Here is a 16,261-nt window from a genome sequence, read left to right as displayed (position 1 = left end):
GAAGCAAAGAACTCAGTAACTGCTGCTTCCACCTCATGGTGGTTGGTGAAGGACCATGATTTCAGGAAGTGCTCCATGAACTGAAATAATCCAAAGGGGCAAATCAGGACCATATGTTGGGTGCGGCATCAGTTAGATGCTATCAAGTTCCTGATTTGTTTTTCCTGTTTTGCGTTTTTCGAGCCAAGTGTGATATTATGTTATCCTGTTGCAGAAGGGTATGTTTTCAGTTCATCATTGCAGGATATTTTTGACGTAGTGCAGCATACATCTGCTCCAACTGACCGATTCAAAAATCGGCATTGATGGTATCACCGTTAGGAACGAAAGTGCATTATCCTCTCGTAGGATAATGTATTCTCTTTTGGTTTCAGTAGAGAGTTAAAGATAGAGATGAAATGTTTTTTTTAAGACGCTTAATCGGTCGTAGGAACTCGCTTCTCGCTATCTCTATAGTAATGAACATGAAAACCGAGAATGGTTAATTTCTACTACTTTCGGTTTGAATTTTACCTTGATCAACGAAATCGACTCCTAACTCTAACCCTCTACATGCTGACTAAAATTGATGGTCATCCATCAAGTTCTTGAGATGTTTTGTCTCCCTTACAGACAGACAGGATAAATGTATAAAAAGAGTTCTGGCAAACCAATTCCTTAAAAGGTAAAGGCAGCAGGAAATAACTATATCTACATGGTAATAAATAAAATGGATTTAAAATTAATCATAAAGAATATTCAGAGTTTACCATACATAGAAAAGTTTCTTTTAAATTTCTTTGATTTGATCAAGTTCGTTGTTCTTGTTGAAATAATGAACATTTTATTGAAATATGACGTGTCTGAGATATTTTTTTTTTTTCAGTTAAACAAAGTTGTCTACAGGATACGTGTAGACAACTTATTCTTTTAGCAACAGCATTAAATTTACTATTTACTATTTTTGATGATCTCTTATGATTGTAATGACGAGTCCCTTAATATAAATTATGGTTTCACTAAATTTCTCATTCGAAAAGAGAAAGCATTGAATAATGAATTGCAAGCACGGAATCAACAATAACTTAATATTGAGCTGAATTATTTGAGTTTATATGTGGTTTGCATTCAAGTAGATGTTATTTTATCCATCACTATTAGGGTTTGAGATTCTAAGAATTCTAAATTGTCTATGACGTGTCTTCTTAACACTTTTCGTCCAGTAAAGTACTATTATTGCTTTGTACGTACGTCCCATTCTTGCGAACCATTAACTTTAATGCGAGCCAGTAGCTTTAAGATCTATCTTATTTTAAAATATTGAGAATTAGCAGTTGTTCTGTCTGGTTTATTAGTGCTCTCGAATTTTGTTATAGGTAAATTGTCTTTATAATGATCGTTTCATCAGTAAATGATTCTTGAATGTAGATTTGCTCTTCCGTTTATATAAAAATAACCAAGAAAGTTCTGTCACTTTTTCACCCACCGCTTTCGAACATCGATATGTGACCTAAGACGTACCTTGAAAGATCAAAACTAGTCCCTATTAGTATCGACGACCTTTTGCCAACGTTTTTGAAGGTCTAAATTCCATCAGTAGAACTTGGTGTTCCGTGAAGCGAAGAAGGCACCAAATGCATTTTGCACCTCTACTAGGGATTTGAACTGCCGTCCTCTAAGATGCTTGTCCAAGGAATGGAACAGGTGATAATTGGAAGGTGCAATGTCCGGGAACTATGGCGGATGCCATACTGTTTACCATGCAAGGCGTAGAATGGTGTCCCGGGTCAGCCTAGTCACAACGGGCTTAGCGTTGTCCTGTAATAGAATGAGCCCTTTGTGATTCAGGAGTACTGGCTCCAGAGTTTTGAGTTTTTCTTGAGCACGGCTCAACTGTTGAGAGAACACAGTTGCATTGATGCTATGACCAGCTTGTAGCAGTTCCCGATGCACGATGCCACGAGCAATCCACACAAGAGGACCTTATTCTGGTAGAATGCTGGTTTCGGCTGTTTTGCAACTGGTTCATGGGACGCTAACCAATGATGACAGCACCGTGGAGCTTCATACAGGACCCACTTCTCATCACATGTCAACACCCTGTCCAGAAATGGCTCCTTCCTCAGACGAGACAACAAAGAAACACAGTTGTCTGGTCGCGTTTCCTTCTGGTCTGGAGTCAAATCATGTGCTACCCATCGACCCAACGTATAGTGCTTCCCAAGTTGATGGAGATGCTGCCTAATGATTTCTCCACTTACAGTGAATTGTGGCCCAGTTCCTCACATGTCTGGCCACTGTTCGCCTCAATTGCTGCCTGAAGATCTTCATTTTGTACATGTGTTGGTCTTCCGGCACGTGTTGCGTCTTCGAGTGTTTCGTCACGGGCCTTAAACTTGTTAAACCACCGCTGCAGTGTCCGCGTATTCACGACACCCTCACCAAAAGCCTGGCACATCTTCCGTCCCTCTGCTGAAGCGTCTGACCCCAGTCTGAACTCGTACAGCATACACGCCCTTATGACACTCTGTGGAGGTCTCATGTTCACTCTGTCCTTACGCAAGTTCATAGTGTAACTGAACTGCTACAACTAGGTAGTGTGTTGGATATACCAACACCAACAACTGACCTTCGCCTTATCTCCATTCGCATTCAAGTCACGGTGTGAGGGCCAATTGAACACAGATCTCCACAAAAAGTGACAGAACTTTCTTTGTTACCTTCATAGTTAAGAACACAATTAAATTTGTGCTGTAAGAATTGTCCGAAAATTATCGATGCAACTAATACAGTAGTGAAAGATTAAAAATGAACTCCCAGAAATTATAGTATAAAGTTTATGAAAATGTATGCATACACTACAAATAATCTTAAGTACAGGATACTAAATCTATGTATAGAATACACAGAGTGTTTTAAATGACCATCTACGTTATGCACCGTCTTCTAGTTTCAATTCAGGATTGCATTCTTGCATGGAGAGCTTGTAAAGTTGTTGAACGTCATCATGCTAATCGCACACCAGGATTATTTTACCTGATGATGCAGTTGGTCAAGGAATGTTTCCTGGTTAGCAGATTTGACCACACGAGACTACCATCAATCGAGCTCTCATATGCTCATTAAGAGAGAATTCTGATGGCCATACAAGACAGAAGTGAAACGTAGTTTGGGTAGCCCTTTGGATAAAACGAACGGTATATGGACAAGCACTACTGTTCTCTTGAAAAAAAAAAAAAAAAAAAAAAAAAGAGCATTATTTCTCTAGTGGTGTAGAAAAAGCAAGAGAGTGGTTTGGAAACATTCTTGATGTGTGTTGTACTGTCAAAGTTGCTTCAGAGGTTTCATTCAGAGGAGAGAGTTCATTATAAGCTATGGGTCTCCACACTGTGATATCTTGAATTTACCCTGTGTATCTCTGCCATTGTATATCCTTATCCTTCCCTCACTCGACCGATTCCTCATCTGTAAATGACCTCACTAGCGCTGAGACAGAACCAAGCCTCATTGCTAAGTACAATAATACGTTATCCATTCATCTAAATTCTTATTTCGCATTAGCAGTAGAGACAGTTACACTATATCAAGTCACAAGAGGAAATCTAGAATTGTGCAGCAAATGGATTTTCTGTGTGCAGCAAATGTTAGGAGTGAGCTCTAATTCACACTACAGGTATGTCTTTAGTTTTAGTCTGTGTTGGTAGCTCCTCTGATATGTTCTCCAGCAGACTCATACGCCCTCTCCAAACTCCGTTAATTATACAAACTCAGCCTGTCTACACCCTCCTCGCATGTTCCCAACGTTTGCCAAAAATGTAGGTGTGACATACATTACGGTGCGGGAAACATTGGATCACTTCCTTAACAAGTCAGCCACTTCTGCAACGAGCTCGGACTTTCAACAAGTACTCGTTTCCTGCTGCATCCATAACTCGACACTGTTGGTCATCGCATGACAGTAACGCACAGAAATACAGCATTTGTGCGTCACTTCACTTTGGGTGTTCATTTTTAATTTTCTACCATTGTATAATGCTCATTTCATTTTTGGGGAACCAGTGTATTGTACTACAAAGTACTTGGATAATACACAGTATTTTCTTTATATGTATTTTTTTTAAAAAATGAAATAAGATCTATCTCTTTAATTTAAGCAGAACTAGCGTTGTGAACTGCTGAAGGAACCGTATTAGTTACTGGCACGAAAAAAAATATTTTGTTTGAAAATTTGTCTGACCACGCATAATCACATGATAATTCAACTACTACCTGGAAGGTCCATTGTAATCAAGCATTCGACCTGGTTTGTGTCTTAAGAGGTGTGAAAAGAGATGTTCAGGCTTTAAAGTTAAGTGTTATATATGAAGTTGTCTTCGTTTTTAATTAGGTTATTTATTTTTTCGTCCATAAACTAGATCAAAACCTTGGTAGTTCGTATATAAATCTTGTTTAAACTTAGATTTCTTTATATTTAAATTCGTTTTACTTCGAAGTTGGTTAACATTATTTTAGTTCGGTTCAGAAAATGTGAAACCTTAACAAGTGGTGTTGATAGCTTAAGTTGACTTTAGGGAAATAAAAGATATGACAAAAAAACATATCTAAACTTCAATTTATACTTTATGGTGTGAAATTGATGGTTTGTAATATAAAATCTGATTTGCTGAGCGTTTTCTTTCTTTCTGGTGAATTCCATGTGACGACGATGATGGTATCGATGGCATTTGGTAAACAACAAGGCTCTTTCCTTCTACGATTAATTTAACTCCAGTAGAAATTGGCCAGAACGGTGAAACATATTGTTTGTAAATAAGTTCAAATCTTCCAGTATCTGCATTTGGATTACGTCGTCTATCTACGACAACTGTAACAAAGAAAGAATTATTATAATTACTTAGAAGTAATTCATCTTTCTAAAGAAAACATTTTGTACATTGAAGAATAAATTAAAGCATCAGAGTGGAGTAAAGTAAAATAAATGTTCTCGTTAGACAATTCACCAGAAGAATTTTGTGGAACTTCAAAGGTTTTGAGAACAAAGTAAGTACCGATCAAACTTAACATATTCAAAAGAATACTAGAACTTATTCCATGACATAGGTATAATATAGGAACGTTTTGTTATTGGAACAGAAGGAAAAAGAAAACATTTGAAATTAAAGAGGTTGGAGGGATCTTAGTGTAAAACGCGTCGCTTACACAGCATCTAAGCATCTATTTTATATCTTGTCATTTAGCAAGTCATTTTTATAATTTTGCCATGTATTTTGAATATGAAAACAAATGTATTATACAAAGGAAAACAATTATATGAAATAGGAAAAAAATATTAGAAAAATTATGGGATCAAAGTATGAGAATGGGATATGGAAACTGAAAATTAATAACGAAATATTTAAGAAAATAGAAAGAATTATATTCGCAATGAGAAAGAGAAGGGTAAAGTCCTATGGACATATAAAGAGGAAGAATTATAAAAGATTAAACTGTGCGAACGGTCACGAGTTCGATTCCCGGTGGGGACACTCGGTAAAAAAAGTGTTAAAGCTTTTTCAAGCCAGCCATGTTGAATGAGGTTTCTCTGGGTTTTCCTCATTCACACCAGGCAAATGCCGGGGTGCTACCTAACTCATAGGTCCCAGGCCCAAGTCCTTCCTTACTTCCCCAATCCTTTCTTTCTTCCCTTTCCCCGGATAGTGCGCTCACCGAGGGACGTCATCCCTCATACGTAACGGGCCAAATGACCATAGATGCCGAAAGCAAAGAAATCTAAATCCTAAATCCCTAATAGATTTTGAACTATTTCAACCAAAATCATAAAACACAAAATAAATTGGTTCAAAGAGGCCAAAACAAACATAAGGGAAGAAATAAATAGCTGAAAATGTTTTAGGGAGAAAGTTTAACGTTCAAGAAAAGGCTAAGAAGAAAACAGGCACGATAAGAAAAGAAGGAAAAAGGGAGCAACATAGGGAAATAATGGAAGAAAAGAAAGAAAGGAGAGAGGAAATATTTCCTGAGTTATTTCACGTAGTCCTTAGCTCGCCAAAACCAAGAATAATAAAACAATTCTAAGAATTATAATACGCAAATCATGGGCGTACAGCTTTCGAAGTTAATTGAGCCAGAATATTCAATTATTGAATATAAATACAGTGTTTATATCGCGCTTCTTTCCTTCCAAAATATCAGAACGTTTAGGGAAGCTATTATGATCACTAAAATACATGGAATGTCAGATCGATATCACAATTGCTGTCTCAAGAGTAATGTTCACCTTGATCACGTTCTTTTTTATTGAATTTTGATTATTCAATGAGATCTGCTGTGGTAATATGATTCTATAATTCCACCAGAAACTCTTGCCAGACTATTTCATTTTTGACATTTCAGTAGAACTGCAAGTTTCGTATGCACAATGCTCATCATATGAAGCATTTTTTTTAAACCTTTGTTGCTCCTTTGTAATAAAAGCAACACCATTTATCAATATTATTACAGATAGCTTGAGACACACAAACTTCATATAAAACAAATAAGCACAGACTAAGTAAAATTTGAAAAGACAAGAACGGTAGACGAAAGAAAAGCATCCTCCCCCCATTTGTTGTTGATGCCTTGAAGATCTGATAGACCCAACTCATCCGTTGCAGGATATTAAACCAATACAAGAAGGATTTCTTAAACAAGTAACATTGTTTCTAGTCTTTGGATTTTTAATATAAATGAGATATTGAACTGTCCTTCCACTTACTGTTTCTGTCAATTGTGTTATAAAAATTCTATTTGTATTTGTTATTGTTTCCTCTATTTAACAATTGATAATTAAGGGTCGTTTAAGTAGAAATTAAATTCAAACCTTATCAATATGTTAAGGAAATGGGTTCTTGATATTATAAGAAGTTACGAGTTTCTTATATTAGAGTAATATTAAGTAAGATGTGGAAGTGTATATTTATGTACTACAGTAATATATATGTAGTACCCTTATCCTAAGTTTAAATTTATCCTCTCATTTCAGATTCTTAATTTTCAGTTTCAACTGTTTTGTACCTGAGGAGAAATGAACTACTTATCCCAATCTTGCTCCGCTAGTTTTGTAGTCCCGAATAGCCACAATGGGTAAATACTCGTAGATTAGAATACCCAGACAAGACAAGATTAATCGTTTACCAATGATTTAGTTAAATTAAAGTAAACTCTGACTAAAGCAAACACCTATTAGCAGTGGTGCTATTCAGCTGGTTCAAACCGTTTCGCTAGAACCGGTTGTTAAAATATTTCGAGTTTGCAGAACCCTTTGTTATACCAAGTAATGAATGGGAAGTTCAGAAAATCAAAACTGTGGTTTCTTTGTGGGCAACAGTGTGATTCGGGCATTCAGAACTTTCTGCAAGGTAGAGACGAACTGATGTGAAATATTGTGTTTGTTACTAATGGACTATGATGGAAATGCCAAACATGTTAAACTATTTTACTGTTGGATCATAGATTTTAGTTGCTTAACTACAAGGGTCGTTCAAGGTTGACCGGGATTTTATTTCTTCTGAGGAAACAGATAGCACAAGAAGCACCAAACTATGTCAGCTTTTCAAAGTATTCTCCATCCGCGTCGAGGCACCTTGCCAACATTGTTCCCCTGATTCCTTTGGCGTAGAAATAACTTGGTTGTCGTCGTAGCCACTGGAGGACATCGTTCCGCAGTGCTTCTTCTGTCGTGAATTTCTTCCCTCCCAGATGGTCTTTAAGGGGTGCAAACAAATGATAATCACTGGGGGCTAAATCTGAACTGTATGGGGGATGGGACAGAACTTTCCAGCGCATTTCGGCTGCTCACAGACCGTCATGCGCGTCCACTTCTGATCAAATGTCAGCTGGCGGGGAACTCGCACAGATTTTGCGGAAGCGTAAGTGGTCGTGAATTATTGTCTCAACCTCCCGACACTGATATTTACCTCGGCAGCAATATCCTGCACTGTTACTAGCCGGTTCTCAAGATTCATTTGCTCAACACGCGCGATATTCACCACCGGTGTGACTGCAGTAGGGCAAATGTGTCCATGAGCTTCATTTGTCACCACCTCCCGTCCTTCGTGAAACTGTTCACACCATTAGTAAACTATTGTCCGTGACATCGTTTGTTCACCATACTGTGGTTACAATCTTCTGAAAATCTCAGCTGATTTAATTTTCTCATTCACAAGGAATTTGATTACACACCGCTGCTAAACAGCCACAGAGACACTGGTTGCCGCCATGTTCGCTGCAACTGCTGCGCATGCGCCAAATAAGTTATGCCGGGCGCTAGTTACTCGAGAAGGAATACATTACGTCACCCGCAAACTTCATCATGATCCGGCTATTCATCGAATATTTACGTAGGAAATCCCGGTCAACCTTGAACGACTCTTGTACATAAATCATATACGAATTGCCTGGCCTGGAACCACCATGACACTTTTACGAACTTTACATTGTACTAGCATTAGTTTCTCCACTTCATTCATCTCGCACAACATAAGGTTCATTTCCTCACCTGTGAAGGGGAACGTCAAAACGCCCAAAGCATAGCTATTTGTCCAATTGCGTCTGTGGACTCATCTAGTATGATTAAAATAGCAGAGTCCGACACTTTCCGCACTATTATCTCTACGATTTCGTGATTCAGCACAGTATATCCTTAAAGTACTTTCATCGGCACTGACATTCATGAATATTTCAAGAAATTGATTGAAGGTTGGGTGGTTTCACTTGTTGAGGGGACGTACAAATCAGAATTTAGTTCTTGCAAATTTCATCTTCAAAAAATTAGTTTTACAGACAATTCATAAACGCACGCACGCACGCACACGCACATACACACACACACAAATACACATATATAATGGATTCAGAAAATTTTTGATACCCAAAAACAATAAAAACCCTAAAGAAAAAACTTGCTTTGCTCTGTACATATCAGAAGATTATTGGCGGGACTAGAGAATGGTATTTTTTAAAAAGAAATCCTTGTAGCTATAGGATTTCTCAGGACAAAATATAAGCGTTTATTGCTTAATATCAGATGCTAAGGTACCAAAAATGAGAACTGGGGTTATATGAATGAAGCAGTGAGCGTTATTTATATTTGAAACACATACATACCATTATCAATAATTGTCGATCTATTGCTGGATGAAGGTCTTTCCAATACTTTTTGACAACCATGTATCTTGGAAAATTCGTTTCCAGTGTATTTGCAGTGTTCATATTTTGTCACACCACCTTATATTAGAATACTGTGTATTTCTCTGTTTGTCGCTTGTAGTATCCAGTAAAAGATTTGCTTTTATCTACTTTGTATAGTTTGTTTCCTAAGGAAGTTATATCTATTTGTCTCCTAGAGAGAGAGAGAGAGGGGGGGGGAGAACAGGTTGTTAAAAAATTAGAATAGCACCACTGCCTATTAGTACTAATTTGTGTTACAATTTCGGCAATATGTTATTGCCTTTAGCAGGCAAATTATCTGACATAATGTGTCTAAAAATGATAATTGCTATATTGCTTGATATAATGTATTTTATGAAAGTAATTGCTATATTGTGTCTGTTACAATGTGTCTGATGAAGGCAATGATATATTGTCTAATATAATGTGTCTGATGAAGGTATTGAGTTGAGTTGATTTTGAGTTTAACGTCCCGTTCAGCACTGAAGCTATATGAGACGTGGATCTACTGATTAACGTGGAATCCGAACGCATGAGCTCCTGCCTGGAGTCGAACCCGGGTCTCCCACGCCAAAGGCGCATACGATAACCGCTTAGCCACGAAGGAGCTCTCTGATGAAGGCAATGATATATTTTCTAATATAATGTGTCTGATGAAGGCATTGATATATTGCCTGATATAACATGTCTGATGAAGGCATTGATATATTGCCTGATATAATGTGTCTGATGAAGGCAATGATATATTGCCTGATATAATGTGTCTGATGAAGGCAATGATATATTGTCTGATGAAGGCAATGATATATTGTTTGATGAAGGCAATGATATATTGTCTGATATAATGTGTCTGATGAAGGCAATGATATATTGCCTGATATGTGTCTGATGAAGGCAATGATATATTGTCTGATATAATGTGTCTGATGAAGGCAATGATATATTGCCTGATATAATGTGTCTGATGAAGACAATGATATATTGTCTGATATAATGTGTCTCATGAAGACAATGATACGTTGTCCGATATAATGTGATAATGAAGGTAATAGTATATATCTGATATAATGTGTCTGATGAAGGGAACGGTACATTGTCTGATATGATGTGTTTGATGAAGGAAATGAAATATTGTCTGATATAATGTGTCCCATAAAGGCACTAATATATTGCCGCAAAATGAAACAGATTAATACATAATAAGTTTTGCTTTGCTCAGACTTTATTTTTTATATAAATTATACGTAGTTATAAAGCTACAATGATCAGCATTCAGATCGATAATTGATTGAAATGTTGAGTTTTGTTTGAATTTATAAACAAAATTCTTCTAAAATACTTATTTGAATTCAATAATCCGCTTCAAAGAACATAATAGAACTTAAAACCAGTAAGCCCACTAATTACTGAGAGACTTACTCTTAAAAATCACAAACTTTAAGTTTATTACTAGCCTAATGTACCTTTGATAATATCTTCAAGGCACTGTGGACACAGCCTTGCAGTCACTTCTGTACTACCGTGCATAGCAGGGTAATGATTGATCTCAAGAAGCCATGGGTTAAAATCCTCGCTTAACATAAAATCAGCTCCATACAGTTCAAAGTAATTTCTGCCGCAAAACATGTTATCTTGTGATGCTTGGACAACTGATATTAACACCTTTTTCATGCCGGAGTATACACACTCATTCCAAACATTTGGCAAACCAATGTTTCTGTCAGTAAAAAGGAAGAGAGATGATAAGAGAATGCACATTATCTATAACGAACCATTTTGTCAACGAAATCCATTAAGCATTCCTAATGGGGCCAGTTGCGGCTCTTGAGAGAAATTACACAGAAAAGAAATTAAAAACTCTATTGCTACGCGCTAAGGGAAAGAAACTCACGTAATGTCCTAATTAACGTGCAAGACGCATATTATCTATAACGAACCATTTTGTCAACGCAATTCATTAACATTCTTAATGGGGCCAATGGCGGCCCTTGAGAAAAGTTCAGTAAAAATAACTTCTATCGTTACGCGCTAAGGAAAGGAAACTTATTTCATGTCCTAATAAACTTAGCGTATTAGATAAGTGTTTTTCCCATAGCTTGTAGCTATAAGACTTTAATTTTTACCACATGATTTCCCTCAGAATGAGACATTACGTAGCAGGCTGTTGTCATGAGCCAGTTAACTTTCAACGATTGATAACAAAACAGACAATATGTGTTGTTTCACAAATGTATTTTTTTAGAGGTTTCCGTTTTCAGTGATATTCTTGACTACTTAAAAAAAAGTTGGAAACCAGAGCTGTTAGATTCTTAGCTCCATCACTAAATCTCTAATGATATGTCAAACACACAGTTGACATAAAACATTCTAGAAACGGAATAAGGGAAATAGAAAACATAAAATATAATAAATTTAAAAGTAAATTTGTTTAAGAATTCAAACTAAATTATTTGGTATTCTCTTCACCCCAAAAAAGTATTGTCCTTAGTAAATTATTTTAAATCAAAACTAAACTAAAGTTTCTTAACTGTTTTAGCCATCTATTTCTGTATTCTTTTCTATAAATTTCGACTGTTCATCTTTCTCTTCATGATATGTGAAGAACGGAACATAAGAACTGAAGCCCTTTGATTCTTTGTAAGATGTAAATCTTACGCAATTCTGCAATTCACAGTCGCAACAGATCCTGTAGTGGTGCCCGGTTTATTGTGATTCAACACAGAGTTGATCTTTCTCTTTGAAACATGAAAACATTTTGTCATACGCTGTTTACTTATTTATCTATCATGTCTGAAAGGGTATAACTATAGCCCTTCTAAATGGTTGTCATTTTCGGAGCTTTATGATCCCTCACATATATAGGAGACATTCTTCCTATAAGTCAACACGCAACAATTTCGAACTTCCCGCAATAACTTCTTCGGAGTGTTCACACGTGCTGCTACCTAGCGATTGAATTTGTTAACATAAACCTGAAACGACTTCCTGTATGTCACTTTATTAGTCTTTACTTTAATCTCTCCAAAATAAATTTTCCGTTTCAAAATCTTTCGGAACACGCAGAATCTATTTTCTTAAGATCCATACGAACAAAAATTAATTTTAAAACCATTTTTACACTTTTTTCCTTTAGAAATGCATATGTAAAATAAAATAAACATGAAATTTATTCTTTGGCAATGATATTACCTAGTTCTTAGCGATTTTCAACCGTATTAGGGTAGCTTTCTTACTAGTATGGAGAAATTTCACTTTGTATCTACCCACACCCTTAAGACTCAAATCAAATTCTCGTGCTGTAACTGACAAGACGACAATAAAAAGGTTTGAAGATCTTAATCAGTCAAGAGGCGTAGATTGCAGAGAACAACTTATTCATCTCGGTCACGTGACATCAACTCAGATTATGAACAAGCTTGAAAGTTCAAGTTCGAACTTCATTCAGGTTACAAAACGGACTTCAAGAAGAAGGATTCTACACAGAAAAACTAATCAATACACAAATTACCAGAATACTACAATTCCAAATATCAGTTACTAATACTACTAGATTTCCTTGTCAGAGCGTAGAGTTGATTAGTCATAATGTAACGTCAATTGGTTACATAATGTCAACGTTGGATAGATGTTAAATCTAGCTTTGTACGTATTATATATCTAAATGGCAGTGAAAAATATCAAAATATACCAGAAAATGCAATAACCATATGTACCGTGTCCTGCAAAAGCGAACTAAGCGCCACTTTCATACTTTTGAGAAAATTACGTTTAAAGGTTGATGTCCAGCATTAGTGTAGCCGTAATCAAAAGTGAAATTATGTTTCTTTTCTTGGAAAGGTGTTGATTTTCCTCTCTTTTCGATTGTGCAAAACGTTTTAATGCTTATCAGGAACCACTCGTCGCATTTACGTGGATTTTCAAAATTTGGCGCTTAGTTCACTTTTGCATAACACGGTACATATCATACCGCAATCAGCAAAAAGGCCTTCCTACAGATAGTTAGACAATCCTCTTCAAATTATCTATTTCACATAAATCCTAAATCATTATTCATTAAAAACCTTTTCAATACAAAACATTATACCATAACATGAAAAAACTACTATTTCTTCTTTCGACGATTGATCAGAACGGCAAATTAACTATTATCTTTTTCAACAAGTTATCACAATAATAGAGACTCAGATATCTAATTGTATAATATAGTTACTTCGGTATTGAATTAAATTCACTACATGACATAACAGTTTAAAACAAGCAAACCAAAAAGAAAAGAATCGTAACAATTAAATACCGATATATATATACAACTTATGATTCTAATTTTACTTGATTGAATAGTCCAAAGTTATGAACTGATCGAAATATCATGCTTATTTGATACAAAATGCATTTAGAATTCCTACTCAGAAGTTTGGACGTTGTAGACACAAGGTACATGGACGTCAGGTCTTACGAGTTTACAGATACATTGATTTTCATCATTATCCAGATTACAAAACAATATGATTTTGTATCAGCAAGAATGAGACGTTAAAATTTGAAGATTAATTAAATTATATCCGCAATGTGTCTCACTTGGCAATAATAAATTCGAATTATTTTATAAATTTTAAATTCAATGAATCATCTAACCCATTTCTTTTTACGAGAATGTAACAATAATATCAATTCTAAATGCACAGAAAGAGAAGTAAACAGAGAGAGTTTTCAAATAAACCAGAATAAACTTAGACAAAATGGACAAACATAATTCCATAATTACATGTGCTGGATTAAAATGTAATAAAACAGAGATAAATTTATTCAGAAAAGTAAATTAAAGTGACATTGTCCGGAGATAACATGGATTAAAAGCTACAAAGATAATCACAGATATCATATATATAATCTGAGATGGGCCGAAACTGGTCCATTACAGCGTTAAACGCGCCTCCCTAAGAAGACAAATGTTATCGTATCAGAACGTGCGTTGAATAATTAGTTTGAGAAGTTCTTCTTTGTATATGGAAGAGAAGGGGGGGGGGGAGGTACATAGGTACGATTTATACTTACCCGAGATTGTAAAACACATCGTCAGCTTGAGAAACACGATTTTTTCCTTACTTAAACTGTGATTCTTTAGCTACATTTACAATGTACAATATTGTTTTTACTAGTGTCCTACCTGGAGTAAATTACATTTTAGGAAAGGTCTGCAATCTGTACCAATCTTCCCCATGTAAGGGCAGATTCGTACTGGCCTGGGACAGATTGGTACGAGAAAAGCGAAATATCACACAGACTTTTTGATAATAGAGATAACATTTTTTTTTTGTTTTATTTTTCCATGAAATATTTTGAGGTATAATATTCTATTAAACTTCTTTAAAAACATGTTTCATAAAAAGAATGTGAAGATTTGTAACAATCTTTGGTAATTCAACAAATCTAGTTCAACCTGTTACAAAAAAAAAAAAAAAAAAATAAAATAAAAAATAAAAAAATAAATAAAAAAATAAATAAATAAAAAGTCTAATGTTTGCTTGTGTTCTCATCAAAATTTAAAAGTTCCGCAAGCTATTTACAAGATAAAAAAGTACTATAAATGAGGTTCTGTCTCTACAAGGAAAAATAGAAGTAAACAATCCAAGGGCTACCTACAGTTTACAAAATTTTGAAATCTTTCATATGAAAAAATGAAATGAAATCTTTGAGTTTTACGTCCCACGGTTATGCCGGTTAGGCTAAAGGAGACGGTGATTATGAGAAATGAATGAAATGGTGGAATGAAGGAAGTGGGAGAAAATGGGAGAACCCCGAGAAAACTCACGAGCACGGTGTTTATTCACCACAAAGTCCAAACGGGCGAGCTGGGATCGAACCAGGGACCCCAAGCACTACTGAGCCACCGCGCCCCGCGAAATCTTTAATATCTCACCTACTAACTGGAAAAGATATTATACTCTTGGTTCGAGCGTACTTCTTTTCTCCAAAGGAGGCGGAGCTTTGTTATTATAAAGGTAACCAAGAAAATACTGTCGCTTTTTCACCCACAACTTTCGAACACCGATACGTCACATAAGACGTGCCTGGAATATCAAAAATAGTCCCATCAGAATTGACGACCTTTTGCCAACGTTCTGAAAGGCCATGTATTCCATCGCGGTAGAACAGGTGATAATCGGATGGTGCAATATCCGGGGAGTATGGTGGATGCAGTGGTGTTTCCCATCTAAGGCATAGAATGGTGTCCCGGGTCATCCTAGCCACGTGAGGCTTAGCGTTGTCCTGTAACAAGAGGACCCCTTTGTGATTCAGATGTGCTGGCTCCATAGTTTTGAGTTGTTCTTGAATATAAACCAACTGCTCGCAGTACAGAGTTGTACTGATGCTCTGACAAGCTGGTAGTAGTTCCGGATGCACTATGCCACGAGCATTCTATGTAACACAGAGAAAAACCTTCTGGTGCAGTGCTGGTTTCGGCTGTTTTGGAACCGGTTCATGACCTTTGATGACGTCACCGTGAAGCTTCGTACAGGACCCACTTCTCATCATATGTTAACATGCTATCTAGAAATGGCTCCTTCCTCAGACAAGATAGTAAAGAAACACAGGCATCTGCTCGCGTTGCGTTCTGGCTCAGATCCAATCATGTGGAACCCATCGACCCAATTTGTAGTGCTTCCCAAGTTGATGGAGGCGCTGCCGAACGGTTTCTTCGTTCACACTGAATTGTAGTATCAGTTCTCACATGTCTGGCCACTGTTCGTCTTAATTGCTGCCTGAAGATCTTCATTTTGTATAAGAGGAGGATGTTCACTGCTGCCTAAATGGTCTTCATGTGTTGGTCTTCCGGCACGTGGTGCTTCTTCCAGTGTTTCGTCACCGTCTTTAAACGTGTTAAACCGTAGTTGCACTGTCCGCTAGTCACGACACCCTTACCGAAGACCTGGCAAAGTGACAGAACTTTCTTGGTTACCTTTGTAATATTAAAGTTTCAAGAACTTCGCCGAATAACTTTCAAATAAGGTGCTGAAAGTTGAATAAATATCACGCTTAGTATACGCTGGCTTTTAGCGTCCATGTACAAATA

The 16,261-nt window shown here is 36.4% G+C and overlaps 1 protein-coding gene across 1 annotated transcript in view; it reads right to left on the bottom strand.

Moving 5' to 3' along the window:
- Positions 1-4,581: 4,581 nt before the first annotated feature.
- The window catches only part of LOC145692924 (uncharacterized), a 64,647-nt gene continuing 52,967 nt past the window's right edge, over positions 4,582-16,261 (bottom strand). Inside the window, exons 10-11 of the mRNA XM_081768485.1 lie at positions 10,650-10,903; positions 4,582-4,843 (exon numbers count right to left, since the gene is read on the bottom strand). Of these exons, the coding sequence (XP_081624611.1) occupies positions 4,593-4,843; positions 10,650-10,903 (505 nt within the window). The 3' untranslated portion in view covers positions 4,582-4,592. The remainder of the gene's footprint in view (positions 4,844-10,649; positions 10,904-16,261) is intronic.

This window comes from Thermobia domestica, chromosome 8 (assembly GCF_964235325.1).
Source record: "Thermobia domestica chromosome 8, izTheDome1.hap1.1, whole genome shotgun sequence".
Lineage (NCBI taxonomy): Eukaryota > Metazoa > Arthropoda > Insecta > Zygentoma > Lepismatidae > Thermobia > Thermobia domestica.
This window is presented reverse-complemented; position numbering and strand designations above follow the sequence as displayed.